At 41.4% G+C, this 22,276-nt stretch overlaps 1 protein-coding gene across 1 annotated transcript in view; it reads right to left on the bottom strand.

Moving 5' to 3' along the window:
• Positions 1 to 22,276, bottom strand: part of SPIDR (scaffold protein involved in DNA repair) — a 651,436-nt gene that overhangs the window by 49,287 nt on the left and 579,873 nt on the right. The window contains exons 13-14 of the mRNA XM_068237354.1: positions 20,769 to 20,912; positions 14,464 to 14,523 (exon numbers count right to left, since the gene is read on the bottom strand). Coding sequence (XP_068093455.1) covers positions 14,464 to 14,523; positions 20,769 to 20,912 — 204 coding nt within the window. The remainder of the gene's footprint in view (positions 1 to 14,463; positions 14,524 to 20,768; positions 20,913 to 22,276) is intronic.

The following is a 22,276-nucleotide window of genomic DNA, read 5'->3' as shown; positions in this document are numbered from 1 at the left end:
TTACACAAGGAAGCCCCAAATGGGGACCTCAGCCAAGTTCAGTCTAGTGTGTTTATGAGGCTTTACTTCACAGCAATAAAGAAGTAGTGAAAGGGTTTCATCTGAAAAGCTTTAGCTGACTGGTAATCAGTGAGGATAAACCTATTGACCTTGAACGAATGGTTAATTTGCATATATTCAGCAGTGGTGCCTGGGAGACATCTCGAGCTCACTCCAACCTGAATTATCGCAAATTCTTTCTGTTTTAGGAAAGCAAACTTTTGTTTTTGTTTGACCTTGAACGAGATGGCCATAAACAGTTGTCTCATCCATCAAAAACTATTTGATCCTTTCATTTGATAACTTAGTCTGTTTGATTGAAACACTAGTGACAGATGATATCCAGCAGATACTATCATAATGATATTGTGGCAAGGGGGGGGGGGGGGGGGTGTCTTACAGTGTTGGGCATCAGTAGAGGGAGAACTTGTGTGAGGAGAGGGCTAGGTTAGGTGAAATTACTGATATTCTACTATGGGAATTAGCCACTGCTCGATAGTAGAATATTCCCCCGGCACCCAAATCACACTGTTGTCTTCTGTCATTGTATGTTGTGTGAGAAATAGACTGTATGAGTCACTGTCCCGCTTATGATGTGTGTGTCGTCTGAATGTGTTTCTTTATTTTGACAGCGTCATGGAAAATCATGACGCTATATAAATTAACAATATTATTGGATGAACTTTCTGAAGTCAGATCTCTGTTGCAATGTTTCCTGGACTTAATTTTTAATGCACTGATTGACTTGCTGTCTAGAGTTGCCTTTTAACACATTTTTATATGTGGAATATATCCCTAAATATTAAAAAGGAAAAAAAAAACGATCTGGCATCCATCCACCTTTATTTCCAAAGCTGAAAGAAACAAAGCCTCACACAGAGAAAGGTCTGAGCTAAACCTGAACATGCTGCTGTCCCCCAGTCATAGTGTGTCCCATTTTCCTGCTTGGCTCTCAAGCCATAAGTGCCAACAGCCCATAAAACAATGCTTCTTTCATGTACACATAATGAATGAAGGCAAAGTAAAAGCACAGCTATTATTGCCGTCAAGTGACACACCAGTGTCTCCATGTCTTGGAAACAGCAGACATTTTATTACCAATGGAGTGGAGTCCTTCAAAACAAAAACATGTCATTGTGTCCCCTTCTTAAAAAACTGCAAAAACAAGAAAAAAGGCACCATCTAAGGGAACTGAGCAGACGGCTGTACAGAGACAAGAGAAACAGTAATCACAGCAGTGTCTGCCATTACTGTAACAGTATCCCCGAGAAATGGAAACTATGTAAGCTTTCATCTACAATTAACACAGCCAGGAGAATTTCACTGGGCTGGAACCCCTATATTCTCCTATAGAATTCCAGCACACACAAAAAGATGCCAAGATAACTAGGTTTTCCCTGCTGTCTTTTTTATATAAACTTGTTGCTGTATGCATTTTGTAAGATAATACTTTTTAAATACATGACATGTAGGTTATCTTAGCAGGCAGTCTCAAGCTGTGATCCCTAAAGACTTTAGAGGAGGTCCGAATACTCATAGAGGATCATCCCCCCTGCAGTGCTCGCCTGTCTCTTTTCCTATGTGTAGTGCAGAATACATAACAGCTTCCACATCTGACAGATAATATGTGCTGGTGAACAACCATTGTGAATGTAAAGAAGTGCATTTACATATTCTCTACTATTTTTAAAAGCATGAGCAAGGCTATAGATATCCATGTGTACATTATGTTTGTGCTTTGACTGCTTTATTTCTGAGTAACCAAGCAGCTCTGAGCAAATCGGACCGTAAATTGGGCAATGAAGGTCCAGTTAGAAGTTTACATAGGCTATGAAAGTTGGACTTATTTTTTCCTTTTCATAAGGGTTGACAGATTTTTGATCTGATAGTAATCAATTGAATGCAGGTCTGGGCTTCTATCAATCGAATGCCTAACACACAATGCAATTTCCCATCAGATAGATTTGTCGATAGATCATTTCCAACAGATCCAATCAGATTTTCTATTGGTTTTTCTGATCACTTCTATGCAAATCGATCAGAAAAATGATCCGAAATCAGATCGGACTTGTTAAAAATTATCTATTCGACCTATCTATCTGATGGGAAATTGCATGGTGTGTACCAGGCTTAATACCCTGCACCAGTAATCATTTCAAAAGTAAACAAGGCTCAGTTGAACTGCTGCCCTGTAAGGACTGTAGTGCAGCACAAAATATGCAGCTGTAGTTTACCTGCTGCTCCTCCCCCTGCCCTCTCTATTAACTGATCCAGTTCTAAATCTTGTCTGGAGAAGATACTTTGGTTTGACAAGCTTGCACAAAACCTAAGTACAGTTAGTCAATAAAGGTATTACCTAAATTACCTTTTGCTGTTTTTTTAATAAAATTTTTATTGATTTTGTAAGAAAAAAATATAGACATCAGTAGAAACATCAATGTACAAGTAACATATATATATTAAGTACAAAAAAGTACATATATCAAACCAAACAATAACACAGGTCGCTGAGGAAATCATCTGTAGAATGAAAAAAACAGATGATACTGGGAGATTGACGTTTAAATAATCACAGATTTCAATTGCTTATAGTGTCAATGTTACTCAGCCGAAATATCATTCATTCTTTGGCATTGGGGTAGTAGAGGTAAACTTTTGCAGTTTTTATAGTATGACGGGGTTATGATGCAATAAGTGCATGAATCAATTTGATAGATATTTCAATACATTTAATGTGTGCAGTGTATGAGGGGAATTTGATCCCCCTTTGATCACATTCAGATCAGAGAGGGCTTGATCTGCTTGCCACATTAGGTGGCAATCGTTAAGTATATGGGCACCTTAAGTGTCCTTTTGTGAATATGCACAGATTTTGACCCGCTGAAGGCAGAAATAATTTTTAGAAAGCTTCTCCATAAAAAGTAGTGAATGCACGTAAACTGTATTGTAATACAGTGTTAAACCATTTTTGTATGTATGGAATGCAAATCACTCACAGGAATCTGTTACCAACAGGGTTAGTCAGGAAATCCAGCTGTAAAGCATCTGCAGGTGTATGTGGTCTTTACAAACCACGCCAATCTTGTTCTCATAATGTCCTGACTTTCATCCAATTTCTCCATGTGTGAAAAAAAATTATCAGGCTGCCATGCAGTCATATCTGAGTTTTCAAATAAAATAGTGATTTAAATTTTCTCAAAATGTTAAACCATGTAAGTTCTGTACAATGCTATTTTTACACAGTATCTCTCCATTCACAGCCATGTCTGGGTTTCTGGAAAGGCCACAAGAGAGGTGGGAAGAACATGGAAGAGGGGTAGCTGCATATGGAGGAGGAGACTGTACATGAATAGAGAGGCAGCAAATGTGAAGAAACACATGGGAAAGAAGAGTTATTGCCCACAGAAGACAGCAAGGGCCTACTGTACACGGATGTTACCCATGGAAAAGGGGGGGGTGCATATTGGATGGGAGGAGGCTGTTACACTTGGAAGAACAGCCATAAGAAAGTTGGCCTAGGGGTGTAAATAGTAAAAATCTGGCCTAGAGTACAGTCAGCCATCCATTCCAAGCATGATCACAATATCTGGGAACTTGTCAATTCAGCAATGGTGGCGTTCTGTCTGCATTGCCTCATCTGTGCTAGGCTTGCCTCTTGGAGTTCAGGTGCAGAGTATATGTATAGCTTACCCTTGTCACACAGAATTACAGGCATATACTCAACCCATACCAGTCTAGCACACACTTCTGCTTGTGTATATTCAACCCTAGACAGCACTGCAAAGAATGAGTACTAATGAGGACACAGGGATACAATTAACAAAGTGAGCAAAAAAGGGGGGGGGGGCAGTAATGGTGGTATAGTAATAATGAGGAGATCGTAAAAGCCCAGGCACAATAATCAGAATCTTTTATTTTGCCAAGCATTACTGGGTCATGCCCAGAATTGAGTTTGGCACATACAAAGCTCAGCACCTGAATAGCAGGGTGCACAATACAATACAGTATACAGAACCATACAAAGTTAATTTTGACAGACTGTGGAGACAAACACGAGAGCAGACAGCAGAGGAACAGTACAGTTACAGTGCCTTGAAGGTAGAAGGTCTGTGGCTGGCATGAAACCTCCGACCTGAAAAGACGCGACTGAAGTAGAGATGACCATTGTGGAAGGAGTTGTTTGCTATCCTCAGCACTATAGAGTGCAGTTGATTCTCTCTGCTGATTTGATGACCCCCTGAAGTTTGTGTCTGTGGCTGGCGAAGGAGCCATCATACCAGACCAGGATGGAGGAGCAGAGGACAGATTCCATGGTAGCAGAGTAGAATTTTGTCAGAATCTCATGGGCCATCCTAAACTTCTTCAGCTGGTGGAAGAATAAGAGTCTTTTCTGGGCTTTCACCAGGGTGGAGCTTGCGTTAGTCCTCCAGCTCAGGTCATTTGAGATGGTAGTGCCCAGGAGAAGGATGTAGGGTACTCTAGCCACCTCACATGTAGATTGGTGGGGGTGTGCTTCCTGAAATCGATGATCATCTCTACGGTTTGGGGTTTGTGTTGAGGACCAGCCTGTTCTCCCTGCACCAATGACAAATCCTGTCAACCTGCTGACGGTAGGCCCTCTTGTTGTATTGGTGATAAGGGCAACAAAGGTGGTTTCATCAGTAAATTTGATAACCTTGACAGAGACTGCTGTGGATCTGCAGTTCGTATAAAGGGAGAACATCATTGGAGACAGTAATAAAGCAGGTAATAATGGCACAATAGAGGGGGCAGTAATGAGGTAACAATTAATGGTGGCACAGTAACAATGGGTCAGTGATTAGGTAACAATAGTAATGGGGGCATAGGGTTGGCAGTAATGGTAGCACAGAAATTATCAGTAGAACAGGAGAAAGGTGGGATTAATTACTGGCTAAAAATTTCAAATGAAAATAACTTTATCCCAAATCATCTGTACAAGACAGGTAGTTCCTGTAGACATTACTCTGTCACCTGAATGTCCCCTAATTAGCTTGGGCAACAATCATCTAAATGTTTGCTTGTGGCTTAAATACACTTGTCGCAAGCAGGTGTGTGTAACTGTCTGATTTATACTAAAGGTGGCCCCTAACGAGCCAGTCTTTTTTCATTCAATCTTGCCATTTATATGTAATATAAGACACTGCCTAATAATTACCTATTCAATATATTCACTTAATTTAGCCTTTTACTGCATACATTTCATATAATTGGATGAAAAAGATTGGATTATTAGTGGCAACCTTAACCTCTTGAGGACCACAGGCTTACACCCCCCTAGTGACCAGGCTATTGTTTACAATTTGGCACACTGCAGGTTTACAGTTTACTGCTTGGCCATACAACTTAGCAGCCAAAGGAATCTCCCCCTCTTTTCTGCCCACCAACAGAGATTTCTGTTGGTGGGATCTGATTGCTGCTTTTTTTTATTAATTTAAAACATTTTTTTTTAATTAAATTATGTTGTTTTTTAATTTCCCTCCCTTTAGAGATGCAGCCCTAGGATCACCTCTCATAGGCATCACTTGAGACTACCAATAGATCAATTACCATCCTGCTGATCAAATAATGTTTACTATTTATTTTCTAGTGACAATTTCTCTTGGGACTTTATTAACATATCATTATTGTATTGTTACTGACAACATTAATGAATGCTTCATGAATTTGACAATTAGATTTGTATATAAAATTATGTTTATTGTACATCTCTGTATATCTTTCTATGTTTTTTTTTCTATGGCTTTACCTTTTACTATGTGACGTAGAATGTGTTTTCAAAATTTAGTAGGGCCCACAACATTTATTTTATTTTTATATTATATTTATATGCAGTCCTTAGAACCCCCTGTACCGATTAGTTTTTTTCTGCAAAATAGATGCAAGATTACTCTATTGCAATGAGTCTCACAATGAATTTATAATTTTCATAAATGTATTTATAAGGTTTTTATGTGAAAACATTTTTCTGCAATATTTCACCCCCATGAATTTATGAATTAATTTACTTACGTATTTAATCACCTATTAGTCACGCCCACTTATTTTTCCACACCCCCATATTGATTTCATTATGTTTGACTTTTATTATTCTGATTATCATTGTTATTTATTTGTATATATAAGAAATTACACACGGGACTGTAAGTCTCTATGTTGTTTTTCTTTTAGACACTATTCTGTTGACCCGAGGAAGAGGGTAGGACCCACAAAATGTGTTGTGTTTGTGTCCAATAAATACACACAGAGTTAAGTCTGTGTCCATACCCTCTGCAGTATAAACAGCAGGAAGGTCCAGGGAATTACCTTGCCCCAGAGCCTTAAACTAAATGTCTCAAACCAGCTGCTTTACATGTTAAAACAATATTTTTAGTTGCAGAAGCCTCATTTCACACAACAAAGGTAACATCTGAGTAAATATTAAGCTATTATAAGACGTTTTTAGATTTGCCCCAGAGATGGACTTGAACAAGTAAACCTTGCAGGACTGTCCAGTAATGTGATACATGCTGCAACTTGTAGTTCTACAGGAGCTAGAAACCAAGCGCTTACCCATTGTGTTCTGTACAAAATCCATAGGTGTCATTTTGAGAGCTGAGGAATTAATTTTACGTTTGTCTTTTCAGTGCAGTGAGAAATTGTTTGTGGGGGGCACTGGCTGTTTAGCACTGCTGGGGAAATATGTGAGCCATGTGTTATGCTACGCATTGGGAGAGGAGGAATAAAATCAGTTCAGTCTGTGCAGGCAGCTTTTTACCATTTTCATCTTGTTTTCAGCACAATCCCAGCTACGATCAAACAATACAATCCAGTCCTCTGATTCACTTTGTCTTCACAAAATACCAACTTTACAGCACTGCTGGGAGACATATAGTACTGCATTCTAAAGACATCACCAACCATTGCTTCTATTTTGTGTGTACTGAACACCGCACAGTGGTGCTTGTTCACTGGTTATGCTTTGTACAGAGGTAGACAGCTGCACTAATGGGGTGTTTTCTGTGTGATGTTTAGAGCTCTGTCACTAGCCTGAGACCGACTCGCAGCTCTTTGGAATCGCCAGTCATTCTAAAGGCGCTAGGCTAATGTTAGCCAATGCAGGTGGATCCACTGCCAACATTGCAATTTCCTGCTGCTCCTGCAGCATTTTTGCAATTTGTCTAGAGCGCTCCCATAGCTGGCAATTACCAGCAAACTGCTATACAAAATGCGGTAACTTCACACTTTCAGGAATCGCAGTGATTTCTGCAAGCGCAAAAAGAAATAAGTCTGATATGTTTGTAAAGGAGTGCTAAAATTAGATTGTGCTTCACACAGACGCTTGGCGGGCGTTTACCACCGGCGTCTAGGAATCGTTGTTAAATGCTCCCGTTCAAGTGAATGGGGGCATTTGTACCAGGCTTTTACCGATGGTTGCAGGAACGCGGCGTTCCGATTTTCCCCCTCATTTGATGCAACTCTGGACACTACATGTAGCATCCAGGGTCCATTAACCGCCACGTCTAATGTCACCTTGTGCGGACGAAAAACGCTGATCGCGACGGGAAACCACTGAAGGCCTGAACGTGATGCAGCCGATGCTCTGCGGAACGAGAAGGAAGCTGGGCGGGTGTCCGTGTGAACCAGACCCAATTAAGAAAAATAGTCAGTATTAGGGAAGTAGACTTTCATCTGACTTGATGCCATATAGAAGAAAGGAGAAGGAATGAGAATGAAAACAATATACATTCAGTCCATATGAGCAGTTTGGTTCTGTACATACGATATTGTGTGTTTCAGGATAAATGATAGTTTTTTTAAACACGATCTATTCCACACATTACTCCTTATCTTCTGAAGTTACATAATAATAATTATAAGCATTTTCTGCAGCACAGTGTAAACGCATTACTTATTCAAGAATCATTGTAACATTTTGGTTAGAATCTAAACCTTTTGCTGAAGCCCTTGATAAATCCCCAGCTTAAATTAAAACCCATATTTATCCAGTTTTGTTGGTTGAGTAACTTGCGCTTTACAACTCTTTGCTATAAAACTCCTTTTTTATTGAGTGATGGAGGGAAAGTAAAGCTCTGTATTATTTGTATTTGTGTAGGTAGCTCTGATCCTCTGTCTTTATCCCCTGCCCTCCAACACTGTGGTCTATCAGTCAGTTACAAGTGGACAGTGAAGAGCCTTTCATCAGTATCAGGCAATGTGGCCACACGCCAGGGTGATGTAGACTAGGAGTAATCAGTATGGTTCAGCCTGCATGCTTTACGGCTCCATCTACACAGACAGGAAAAGTGATGGGGGTGCAGACTGACCGAGCACATAGATAAGAGATGGACGCTGCTATGGGGACATCAAATGTCAGCGTCTTCCCTTCCAGACACATTAAGAAGAACAGTAGCAGCAGTGTCAGCTGATAACAAGATAAAATTACTTCTGGTGACTAGGTGTAGATATTGAGATAGCAAGCTGTATTGACTGCATGACTGATGAGCCCTTTACAAGTGATTATGCAGCCAACACAACTGATTAGTCTATATGTGTATATATATATATATATATATATATATATATATATATATATATATATATATATATATATATATATATATTTATTTTAGTATTTAGATAGCGCCGACATATTACGCAGCGCTGTACAGTGTATATGTATATATATATATATATATATATTGTCTTGTCTTGTCACTAACTGTCCCTCAAAGGAGCTCACAATCTAATCGCTACCGTTGCCATATGTCTATATTATGTAGTGTAAGTACTGTAGTCTAGGGCCAATTTTTTAGAGGGAGCCAATTAACTTATCCGTATGTTTTTGGAATGTGGGAGGAAACCGGAGTGCCCCGGAGGAAACCCACGCAGACACGGAGAGAACATACAAACTCTTTGCAGATAGTGCCCTGGCTGGGATTCGAACCAGCGACCCAGCGCTGCAAGGCGAGAGAGCTTACCACTACGCCACCGTGCTGCCCATATATATATATATATATATATATATATATATATATATATATATACTGTATATACAGAACAGACCAAAAGTTTGGACACACCTCAGTCAAAGAGTTTTCTTTATTTTCATGACTATAAACATTGTAGATTCACACTGAAGGCATCCAAACTATGAATTAACACATGTGGAAGTATAGTACATAACCAAAAAGTGTGAAGCAACTGAAATGTGCCATATTCTAAGTTCTTCAAAGTGGCCACCTTTTGCTTTGATTACTGCTTTGCACACTCTTGGAATTCTCTTGATGAGCTTCAAGAGGTAGTCACCTGGAATTGTCTTCCAACAGTCTTGAAGGAGTTCCCAGAGATGCTTAGCACTTGTTGGTCCTTTTGCCTTCACTCTGCGGTCCAGCTCACCCCAAACCATCTCGATCGGGTTCAGGTCTGGTGACTGTGGAGGTCAGGTCATCTGGCGCAGCACCCCATCACTCTCCTTCCTGGTCAAATAGCCCTTACCCAGCCTGGAAGTGTGCTTGGGGTCATTGTCCTGTTGAAAAATAAATGATGGTCTGACTAAACGCAAACCGGATGGAATAGCATGCCGCTACAAGATGCTGTGGTAGCCATGCTGGTTCAGTATGCCTTCAATTTTGAATAAATCCCCAACAGTGTCACCAGCAAAGCACCCCCACACCATCACACCTCTTCCTCCATGCTTCACGGTGGGAACCAGGCATGTAGAGACCATTCGTTCACCTTTTCTGCGTCACACAAAGACACGGTGGTTGGAACCAAAAATCTCAAATCTGGACTCAGCTCAAAGCACAGCTTTCTACTTGTCTAATGTCCATTCTTTGTGTTCTTTAGCCCAAACAAGTCTCTTCTGCTTGTTGCCTGTCCTTAGCAGTGGTTTCCTAGCAGATATTCTACCATGAAGGCCTGATTCACACAGTCTTCTCTTAACAGTTGTTCTAGATATGTGTCTGCTGTGTGGCATTGACCTGGTCTCTAATCTGAGCTGCTGTTAACCTGTGATTTCTGAGGCTGGTGACTCGGATGAACTTATCCTCCGCAGCAGAGGTGCACTCTTGGTCTTCCTTTTCTGGGGCAGTCCGCATGTGAGCCAGTTTCTTTATAGCGTTTGATGGTTTTGAGACTGCCCTTGGGGACACTTTCAAAGTTTTACCAATTTTTCGGACTGACTGACCTTCATTTCTTAAAGTAATGATGGCCACTCGTTTTTCTTTAATTAGCTGCTTTTTTCTTGCCATAATATAAATTCTAACAGTCTATTCAGTAGGACTATCAGCTGTGTATCCACAGGACTTCTGAACAACGCAACTGATGATCCCAACCCCATTTATAAGGCAAGAAATCCCACTTATTAAACCTGACAGGGCACACCTGTGAAGTAAAAACCATTTCAGGAGACTACCTCTTAAAGCTCATCAAGAGAATGCCAGGAGTGTGCAAAGCAGTAATCAAAGCAAAAGGTGGCTACTTGGAAGAACCTAGAATATTACATATTTTCATTTGTTTCACACTCTTTGGTTATGTACTATATTTCCACATGTGTTAATTCATAGTTTGGATGCCTTCAGTGTGAATCTACAATGTTCATAGTCATGAAAATAATGAAAACTCTTTGAATGGGAAGGCGTGTCCAAACTTTTGGTCTGTACATGTGTATATATATATATATATATATATATATATATATATATATATATATATATATATATATATATATATATATATATATAAATAATTGATTTATAAAGCGCCAACATATTCCGTGGCGCTGTACAAAGTAAGAAACAAACATGGGGTGCATAATAATACAGACAATGGTGTACACCAATATACAAAATACATAATTAGTGGCAAAATACAAAGAATGATACAAAATACAAATTATCGAATTGGTAATGACAGTGATAAATATATATATATATATATAAATGCAATATAACTGTATCTCTTCTTTCTGTGCCAGTTAATTGACAGTTGCATGGAGCCAAGTTTGGTGTGATGTTTCCTCATACCCCAAGACACTCTAAACCTGCTATAAAACTTCACAAAAGTATGGCAAGTGACATACCAGCCTGGCCTATCCTATCCTATCTATAGCCATGCAGTGTGTGTCTTGAGTCAGACATTTGGTTTTAACAATCTGGGCATCCTGCCCACTTGGAGCTTGTCTGCAGCTAAAGGACATAATCTTGCAATCTCACGTATCACAAAAACGTCACAATATTTTGGGCAAACAGCCCATTGTTAAGCGGACATTTGAGTAAAACATCCGACAAAGGGCTCTCGTGCCATAACAGGAACATGCACAGGAGCATGTTCCTCTCCAGAAAGAGTTACCGAGTTCAATGATTGGTGGCAAAGCTGATCATTATTATTAAGCATTTGTATAGCACTTAGCACACATTTAGTGTGGCTCTTTACAGTGCGCAGCAAACAATTCACTAACTGCCCCTAAGAGGATCTAACATTCTAATGCTTGTAAGAATTTGTTTCTTTCCCACTGGCAGGAATGTTGGTGTATATTCAGTGATTTCAGCAATTTCTTACATAAGTTAGCCCATTACCTGGTTTTCAGTGTCATTACAGTTCTCTAATGAAAATACTGAAATACTGAGGCAAAATTCCACGATTTTTGAAGTCGCAGATCTTGCTGCCCGGGTGAGGCAGAGCTGTGTGCAGTAGCTCTGCCTCTTCTCAAATCAATCTCCGCCTCTCCCGGCCCCTATCAGTGAAAAAAAAAAACTGAGAGGGGCAGGGAGAGACAGAGATCAGCAGAGATTGACTGGAGAAAAGGCAGAGCTACTGCGTATGCGTACATCTCTGCCTCTTCTAGGAAGCAAAATTCTGTGAGTATTGAGGGGGATAAATACCTCGTTCTGCTACGGGGGTGTGGCGAATCAGCTTGTCTCCTAATGCTGAAGATGATTGCTCAATAAAAAGAGGAAAAATAACACTTCAGACTCTCTTTAATGTAAACCCCATGTTTCCACTAGGCCTCGAGAAGGGGTGGAGTATGAGGAAATTGCTGGGTGAGGATATTGAAGGAAACCCAAAGACAAAATAAACTGATGAGATTGCATCAATGTATCTATCTTCCTATTCCTAAAAATTGCTTTTTTAGAATCCTACAGTTTTATTTTCTGTGTATCACCAAAAAAGCATGTTTAATGTCGTATTGTCTCATATGACTGATACAGTCTTTCAGTGTCCCAGAAGCTAAAATATATGAACTACTGATCTTTTTGTCCAGCAAGAAGCTATTTTCTTCCAGGAAAGAGTTTTATGGTTGTAATTCTTTATCAGTGAGGACTACTTCAGTCCGACTAGTTCCCAACTGGAGGGAAAATTGTACCTTGCATTCCTGATGTTTATCTCTTTCAGGCAGAAAAAGAAGAAAAGGAACACAGCATAGTTATTTGTGTGCTTGGTACTATACATACACATGTCTATCTCATCATGTCACATGTCACCTCAGGTACCCTTGAAGATTTCTGACCTTTTAGTGAACACTGCTATCCCTACTAAAGCAGTTTTAGAAAGCGTGTGTGCAGGACAATCTAATCTTTTGTTAAACCATATGTAAAATCTTATATGAGTGCTTAAAGTGTACCGTAGATGGATGATTCTAAATAAAATATACATACCTGGGGCTTCCACCAGCCCCCTCCGGCCTGATCGCTCCCACGGCATCCTCTCCTCTCCCTCCGTGCGCCCGCAACTGGCCCAAAAAATCCTTCAATCCAGGCCAGATAGCGCACTTCCCCGTCTCTGGGAGCGTTCTGTGCCTGCACAGTCGCAGAGCGATCCCGGTGATGTGAATGCGTAGGGAGTGCACACGCGGCCGGCTCACGCATGCGCAGTTGGCCCCGGACGCCGTGGGACCGATCAGGCCAGAGGGGGGAGGTATGTATATTTTATGTAGAATCCCCCATCTCAGGATCCCTTTAAATGTAGATGTGCCTAACACACCTGAAGCACTTCTGCTGTTTGTTTCCCATCCCTATAAAAATATTTTAAAAAAAACCCTATTCCTCCATATTCTGGTAGTTGGTTGACCGTTCCTAAGACTTGGAAATGAGACACCTCCCACTATTGGGGATTGGTTTTCTGAAATGAAAAATATTTGCCACAAGGAATCTATTGTGCAAGAATATCATAATAGGTTGTTGAACCACTACAAATCATAAATATGCTGGGATTTTTTTAAAGTTCCTGAAGGAGGAGAGGTCAATGTTGGGCCTATACAGTAATCACAGTAAACGGCACCATGAAAAAAAGAGGATAAGGATTCTCAGCGACATCAGGCAGTCTGCACAGAAACTTGGCCTTGGGCACCAGTGGACATTTCAGTATGACAATGACCCAAAACACACAGCAAAAGTGGTGAAGAAATGGTTAGCAGACGACAACATTAACATTTTGGAGTGGCCCAACCAGAGTCCTGACTTGAATCCAATTGAGAATCTGTGGAGGGAGCTAAAGATCAGAGTGATGGGAAGAAGACACTCCAATAAAAAAAAAAAAAAAAACCTGAAATATTTGGAGCTCATTGCTAAAGATGAATGGGCAAAAATGCCTGTGGAGACATGCAAACAGCTGGTCTGCAATTATAGGAAGCGTTTGATTGCTGTGATAGCCAATAAAGGCTTTTCTATTGAGTATTGAGAAGGGTATGAATAATTTTGGACTGGACACTTTTTCCTCAAATGTAAATAAAAGCTGAGAAGGTTTTTTTTCCACAATAATGACTCTTGTACATCATCTGATAGATAGGTTTGTTCAGTATGCAATATGCTGGGAACACATGATGCAATTTCCCATCCGATCGATGGGTGAATTTCCGATGAATAACTTTGCAAAGCCGATTCCTTCCTCGATCGGAAACAGATCGGACTTGTCGCAAATAATAGCCCGATTCCCTTTGATTACACAGTGTTGTTCAAATCCTCTCTCTGCCATCGTAAACCTATTTCTCGGTATTCATTTATTATATACATGTATAGTCGCATATGTTTTTCCTCTATTTTTTTTAGGCGTTGTCTCAGTAATAAAAACATTATTAAAATCAAAATATTGAATGTACAGAAATGTCAGCGGAATTAAACATGCTAATTTTATCACAAACAATCCTCAGATGGTTAGCCCACCCTAATAACATAAAAAACTCTTTCATGTCTCATAATAAAGTGCCTTCTTAAATGATTGATGTAACTATGAGAGACTTCAGCAATGAGTTCACAGGAATTAATTACATCAAGGTGCAGATAATGAATAAGAAATGTAAGACATTTCCCAAGGCTAGCCTGTGCTGGGCTGCAGTGTCATTCATTGCTCATTCCTACAAACACAGAGCAATGGTTGACACTGAAGTCTAAACCTCAAAATCTCTGGAGCACAAAAGTGAAATGTTACCTCAGGCCTCACATATATCACTGTTGCCCAAAAGCTGCATCGTTGACTGAGGATAACCACCTAGAATGAGAGAAATGTAAGTCAGCAAGGCAAATCTACTTTGCTGCAATTAACCATTTAACAAATGCATTACAAGCAATACCAGATGCAAACACAAAAAGCATAATGAAGCAAACGTGCAAACTTTTTAATGTTCTGTGAACTGCCACACACAGAATGCACTCTGACACACAACAAATATATTACATGTGGATTACAGCTGGATTTAAATTGCCCACCACCCTTAAAGAGGAACTGTAACCAAGGATGAAACTTCATTTCAATCTGTAGGCGATATCTCCTTTCCCATGAGAAATCTTTACCTTTTCTCAAACGGATCATCAGGGGGCTCTGCATGGCTGATATTGTGGTGAAACCCCTCCCAGTTTGTGATGTCAGCACCTAGGTACTGACATCACACTGTCGGGGCCTTTTTGCACTGTGGGAAATAACAACTGTTCCAACAGTCAAAAAAGCAGCATCTCCTTCCAGTGACATCACCTGCCAGCAGTAAAAATGTTGCCATGTAATAAATGTCAGAATGTAAACTAGGGAGAGGAAGATTTTACAATGGACAAACACTGACTAAATCATTTATACATAATTATTGTAAAAATGAAGCACTTTTTTCTATTACGTTATTTTAAAATGCAGTTCCTCTTTAAATTGATGGGCCTCCAATTTGCCTCATCAAATTTACCTAATTGGGGGTGCATAGTGCTTGCCATCGGCTGCCACCCCTAATCGAGTGCCTGGATAAAACCTCAGGGCTCTTTTCCTCTAGTAGCGGTTTGCAATCCTGAGCACTAGCAGATCACACATCACTAGGTACAGCTAAACTAATGGAAACCGCTGCAAATGTTTCCAGTAGTGCGATCTGTTTGCGATGTGATTTTCTCCTGCCACATCGTCCTGCCACATTATCTGTGCAATTCAACCCCAAATACTTTGTATAGGAGATCAGGAAAATTGCATAGAAATAGCACTGCTAAGAGATTTTCTCCACAATTTGGCAATTCCCCCACTCGTTTTTTTTTTTTTTTGATCAGGTGCAAATTGCAAAATGCACCGCAATTGCGTCATATACCCAACAGATCGTGGCAGAATCACGGCAGTGGAAATTGGAAAGGAATGCGATTGGATGACAGTGCAATCACATTTCCTAGTAGAAAAGAGCCCTAAGTATGGGGAAAACATACAAATGCTAAGCAAGTGTCTGGAATTCAAACACTTGAGCTGAACAAGAGCTGTAAAGCTAGAGCATTGATGTCTGAGGTCCTAATGAGCGCTAGTTGGCTGCTATTTAATAACAGTAGTTGTGCTTGTGGCTTCAGTGCTGGGCGTAATGGAAAAAACTACGCTTACGGATCATTACGCGTAATTTTACGCTATTACGCATTACGGAATTACGCTTACGGCGTAGACATTTACGTTTCATGTCTGTAATTACGCATAGCCCTTACGCAATTACACGTAAGAATACCGTAATGCAGGTTGTTACGTTATTGCCTTACGCGTAATTTCCTACTAGCAATTAATGCGTAAGGCCATGCTCCCAAGCGGAAAAGTTGACGCATGGATCAATGTTAGGTAGCCGCCGACTTTAAGGGGTAATAGCAAAGCCCCCTTAATTGCTTAGAGCCTCAAATTTGGAGAATATATTAAGGAGATCAGAAGGAATAAGAGGAAATTTTTTTTTTCAAAAAGACCTTATTAGTTTTTGAGAAAATCGATGTTAAAGTTTCAAAGGAAAAATATATACATTTAAAAACCCGCCGACTTTAACGGTTAATAGCAAAGCCTGCTTAAAATTTAGGAACACCAAATTCCCAGGGTATATTAAGGGGATCAGTGGGAATAAGAGGAAATTTTTTTTTTTCGAAAAGACCTTATAGTTTTTGAGAAAATCGATTTTTAAGTTTCAAGGGCAAAAATGTCTTTTAAATGCGGAAAATGCCAGGTTTTTTTGCACAGGTAACAATAGTGTTTTATTTTCATAGATTCCCCCAAGTGGGAAGAGTTTTACTTACTTCGTTCTGAGTGTGGGAAATATAAAAAAAAAACGACGTGGGGTCCCCCCTCCCAGACCTCTTTAACCCCTTGTCCCCCATGCAGGCTGGGATAGCCAGAATGCGGAGCACCGGCCGCGTGGGGCTCCGCACCCTGACTATACCAGCCCGCATGGTCCATGGATTGGGGGGTCTCGGAAGGGGAGGGGCAGCCAAGCTTTCCCCTCCCCCTCCGAGCCCTTGTCCAATCCAAGGACAAGGGGCTCTTCTCCACCTCCGATGGGCGGTGGAGGTGGAGGCCGCCATTTCCTGGGGGGGGGGTTTCATGGTGGCATCTGGGAGTCCCCTTTAAAAAGGGGTCCCCCAGATGCCCACCCCCCCCTCCCAGGAGAAATGAGTATAGGGGTACTTGTACCCCTTACCCATTTCCTTTAAGAGTTAAAAGTAAATAAACACACAAACACTTAGAAAAAGTATTTTAATTGAACAAAAAACATAACCACGAAAAAAGTCCTTTAATATTCTTAATTAACCATTAATACTTACCTGTCCCTTTAAAAGCCAGTTCCCACGCAATATCCTCGGAAATTGGCTAATCAGTTACAATGTAACAAAAGTTGTTACAATGTAACAACTTTGTTACTTTGTAACTCCACCGCACCCGACGTCACTCGCCGCTCACCAGCCGGCCGCCGCATACATAAGTCCCCGCCGGCTCCCGCCGTCCACTCCGCCCACACCTGTCACCCATATACATGCTGGCACCCATGGGTGCCAGCATGTATATAGGTGACATGTGGGAGAGGCGGGGAGGGCAGCGAGAGCCGGCGGGACTTCGCGTCCTGCACGGACCACAGAGCTCTGAGCTATATAGCTCAGAGCTCTCTAAAGCATCTTTGTATTTGGGCTCCAAGGAGCCCCATTGGTCCTTAGCAGACCAATGGGGTTCCTTCTGATTTGAAGGAACCCCATTGGTCTGCTAAGGACCAATGGGGCTCCTTGGAGCCCAAATACAAAGATGCTTTAGAGAGCTCTGAGCTATATAGCTCAGAGCTCTGTGGTCCGTGCAGGACGCTAAGTCCCGCCGGCTCTCGCTGCCCTCCCCGCCTCTCCCACATGTCACCTATATACCTATATGGGTGACAGGTGTGGGCGGAGTGGACGGCGGGAGCCGGCGGGGACTTATGTATGCGGCGGCCGGCGGGTGAGCGGCGAGTGACGTCGGGTGCGGTGGAGTTACAAAGTAACAAAGTTGTTACATTGTAACAACTTTTGTTACATTGTAACTGATTAGCCAATTTCCGAGGATATTGCGTGGGAACTGGCTTTTAAAGGGACAGGTAAGTATTAATGGTTAATTAAGAATATTAAAGGACTTTTTTCGTGGTTATGTTTTTTGTTCAATTAAAATACTTTTTCTAAGTGTTTGTGTGTTTATTTACTTTTAACTCTTAAAGGAAATGGGTAAGGGGTACAAGTACCCCTATACTCATTTCTCCTGGGAGGGGGGGTGGGCATCTGGGGGACCCCTTTTTAAAGGGGACTCCCAGATGCCACCATGAACCCCCCCCCCAGGAAATGGCGGCCTCCACCGCCCATCGGAGGTGGAGAAGAGCCCCTTGTCCTTGGATTGGACAAGGGCTCGGAGGGGGAGGGGAAAGCTTGGCTGCCCCTCCCCTTCCGAGACCCCCCAATCCATGGACCATGCGGGCTGGTATAGTCAGGGTGCGGAGCCCCACGCGGCCGGTGCTCCGCATTCTGGCTATCCCAGCCTGCATGGGGGACAAGGGGTTAAAGAGGTCTGGGAGGGGGGACCCCACGTCGTTTTTTTTTTTATATTTCCCACACTCAGAACGAAGTAAGTAAAACTCTTCCCACTTGGGGGAATCTATGAAAATAAAACACTATTGTTACCTGTGCAAAAAAAACTTGAAACTTAAAAATCGATTTTCTCAAAAACTATAAGGTCTTTTTGAAAAAAAAATTTCCTCTTATTCCCACTGATCCCCTTAATATACCCTGGGAATTTGGTGTTCCTAAATTTTAAGCAGGCTTTGCTATTAACCGTTAAAGTCGGCGGGTTTTTAAATGTATATATTTTTCCTTTGAAACTTTAACATCGATTTTCTCAAAAACTATAAGGTCTTTTTGAAAAAAAAAATGTTTTCCTCTTATTCCTTCTGATCTCTTAATATATTCTCCAAATTTGAGGCTCTTAGCACTTAAGGGGGCTTTGCCATTAACCCTTAAAGTCGGCGGCTTTTTTATATTATACGGGAGCGTAATATTACGCGATTACGGCAGACTGTGTAATTTCAATAGGAGTTTACTGTCTTACGCGTAATTTGTTATGCGTAATAACGTAACCTACGGTCTACGCGTAATTAATTACGCGTAATACCGTAACCTTACACGTAACGCTTACGGTGCATTTGTAGTGAATTACGATGCGTAATTACGCTAATGCGTAATTTCGGCCCAGCACTGTGTGGCTTGCATAACCACCATTCTCATTCTCACAGTTACCACCAGTAACTGTATGTGAACTTCCAATCACTTGTTGGTTTTGGATCCATTATTTATAGCTGGGAGCTCCTTATCAATGACAGGCTGGAGGAGTTTCCAGATGTGGAGCTGAGATTTAAATACTTTTACAATGCAGGAGTTGAATATTCAATTTGAGTTTCCTTACACATAATAAATTGTAGTGCGATTTGTAATATAAGATTTGTATGTAGCTTGGCACCACTTTCCAACACCAGAGCACTCGGTCAGTGCCTGGATACAGGGACTTGCCATGAAGCTGAGATGGGTGGATGAAGCTCTCAACAATTATATTCAACTGAGTAGTTGTGTACAGTGTTTCTTCACCTGAACATAATGAATATATACCGGTATTCCTTTCTTAACACAGGAAGTATTTGCAATTATTCAGCTTTATGTGAGCAATAAAGATCTCCCATGATGCAACAATGCTCAATATGCAAATCATCCTCTGGCAACCAGATACACAACCAGCTAGAGTGCAAAATGTATTTATTGCCTACTATAAGTACATAGCCAGACTAATCCCACATGCACACAGCTATTTCAGGTTGATTGCTGCCCATCGGTGCATGGCATGGATTGATATGGCTCTATGCACGAGACAGCTAGTTTCGGAGCAGAGCTACGCCGATGACTTGGGTACCACCATAGGCCGTAATGAGAATTACAACTATAGCGGCACTCAGTGACTAATTTAGGCGCTGGTGATTGCAGGAGCTTAAATTAGAAAATAAAAAGAGGTAATTTGGCTGCTGGCAATGGCCGATGCCCGAATTACGTGTCCACCCAGAGTTGTGACAAGCAGCGTTGGAAGGTTGAGCTATCTTTTGGCTGCGTCCATTTTACATGTATGTCTCTTTTAGGTAGGACTTGGACCAAGTATTAGATTACCCAGATAGCTTATGGTGGCCCAAAACCAGTAGGAGAACGTAAACCAGCTCCACTCTACCTATCAGCACATGCTTGTACCTCGGCAATGGCTGAAAGTGGTTGCATTTCAAGTGCAGCGAAACTACATCAAAATATCCTCTTACAAATATGAGTTTACCTCACCATGTATGAGAAAGTGAAAGGTGTGTTTTAAAGTGGATTTATGCATTTAAATCTAAAAAATAAATAAATAAAGCATGGTAAACCAATGCAAATGTACCTACCTGGATTCTCCTGCACATTCCATCTTTCTCTGGCAACAGTGATGAACAAAAACTTTCCTAACAAATTTCAGATGATCTCTAGGAAGAGGACTAAATCCAGCCATTTAAAGTCTCTAGCTGTTTGTTGATTAAACAACTGTCAAGTGATCGATGAAAAGCTATTTGGTTTTATTGGTTCCATTTCAACTCAATGGAAATTTGCATGTTAAAAGAATGTTTTGAGCATCACTTTCAAGCAACAGTTGCCAGTATTATGCAGGGATTGGTGCATGTTGCATAATGCTAGTGTTCAACAAAAGAGACAGAAATGAATTCAATACGGGGCAAACCTATCACAAATTTACAGCAAACGTGCACTTTGAACTTTTTGGTAAAAGAGATCCAGTGTCAGTCATAGATGTGTAAGGTCTACTCCAGTGCATGGGGTAATGGGAAGTTTAGTGTAAATGATAAGCCACAGGTGAAAATCATATGACCCTAAGCAACATCATTATACTCTTATTGCCTAACCCCATAATTTAATAACGTGGAGTAAAATGCAGAACTGGCAGCTTACCTGCAAAATTTCTTCCAGACTGTTAATGACCGGAGGCAGGTAGAGATCTGACACTTCATCTTCTGGTCTAATGCCATCACTTCCCTCCTCATATCGCAGAGCAAGAACATAGCAGAAACTGGGTGCTGGCAGATTACATGGTACCTGGAGAGGAATAACACACCTGTATTCATCAGTACAATTATTTATAAAAATGTGAACAACTTGAGAATGATTGTATAACTTTATTAACAAATGTCTACAAGGTATTTTCACTGGCATTGGAATTCAAAGTATCATTCTTGCCTATTATCAATTAAAATGCATATTGCTTTAGATAAAGAAGCAGGTGACAGTGGTTTCCTTTTCTACAGAAAAGAGCGAACCGCCTGCTAATTGCATGTGTACCACAATGACCTGTTTGCTGATTACAAGAGAAGATCGTGACAGGGCACAACAGGGCAGAAATAACAAAGGAAAGGCAGATGTTCCACTTCCCCTTATTTCCTATGTGGCATGTGTCAGTCTGAAGACCAGATCTGCAATTATTCTGAGCACAGTGGGGAGGATAAATGTAGCAGGCACAGACTCACCTAATAATGGATCCAAGCGCTGCTGTTCCCATCTATTTTCTGCACTGCCGCCGGCGGTAGTGCAGGGAGTATAGAGGGGAACTGCAGCGTCTGGAACCTTTATTAGGCGAGTCTGTGTGCGCCGCCTTTAACCTTCCCCATTCTTCAGCGCGGTGAAGAGGGGGAATGTGGCGGTGGCAGGTGGGCGGAGAGGGAGCGGACATGCTACTGGAGGAGGGGGGCAGAGGACAGTGACAGGAGACAGCCTCTGGCCCCCCTCCCTGCGCCTTAACAGCGGCTGCGACCACCGCGGTGAAGGGGAGACCAGGCGGCCAATCACAGCGCAGAGAGGTGAGTGATAGAGGCTTCAGCCAATCAGGCTGATTCAGGGTGCCTTGTCACTTCTCTTTTGCATCTGCGTACGTTTATAGAGCCTGGGGGCATGAGGAGAAAAAAACCATTAGGAAAAAAGTAAGATTGATTTTAAACATTTGAATTGCCTTGTAACATAACTAAAAAGGATGCTAACACCCTGCAATAGAAAATGTATTTTGTATTTAATGCCTAACAGTTACTCTGTAATACTGTGGTTCCTCTAGCTACTTGATATTGAGTGTACTTCTGGCTATCTAATACTTGGGGGCACCTGTAGCTACCTATGACGGGCAAGGGAAGTAAGGGAGAAGTGACATCTGGGCCAGCCAGCACACTTACAGTGCAGTTTGGAGGGGGCTTGTAGGTTTGTGGAGGGCGAAATCAAAGGTGCCAGGACATATGTGCCTATAGGCTCCTGTGAGGTAAATCTGGGCCCGCCTGCAGGGGAGAATAACTATGGCTATTGGGTATGGTTCTCAAGTGTGCCTGATCACTAATGAGCAGCAGGCATTGGGGTGAGCATCTGAACACACTGCGCAAAGGCACTTCAAACAAACATGAATGATTGCTCCAGGCAACCCA

This window comes from Hyperolius riggenbachi, chromosome 5 (genome assembly GCF_040937935.1).
Source record: "Hyperolius riggenbachi isolate aHypRig1 chromosome 5, aHypRig1.pri, whole genome shotgun sequence".
Classification (NCBI taxonomy): Eukaryota; Metazoa; Chordata; class Amphibia; order Anura; family Hyperoliidae; genus Hyperolius; species Hyperolius riggenbachi.
Note: the sequence above shows the minus strand (reverse complement) of the source record. Positions and strands in the feature narration are given on the sequence as shown.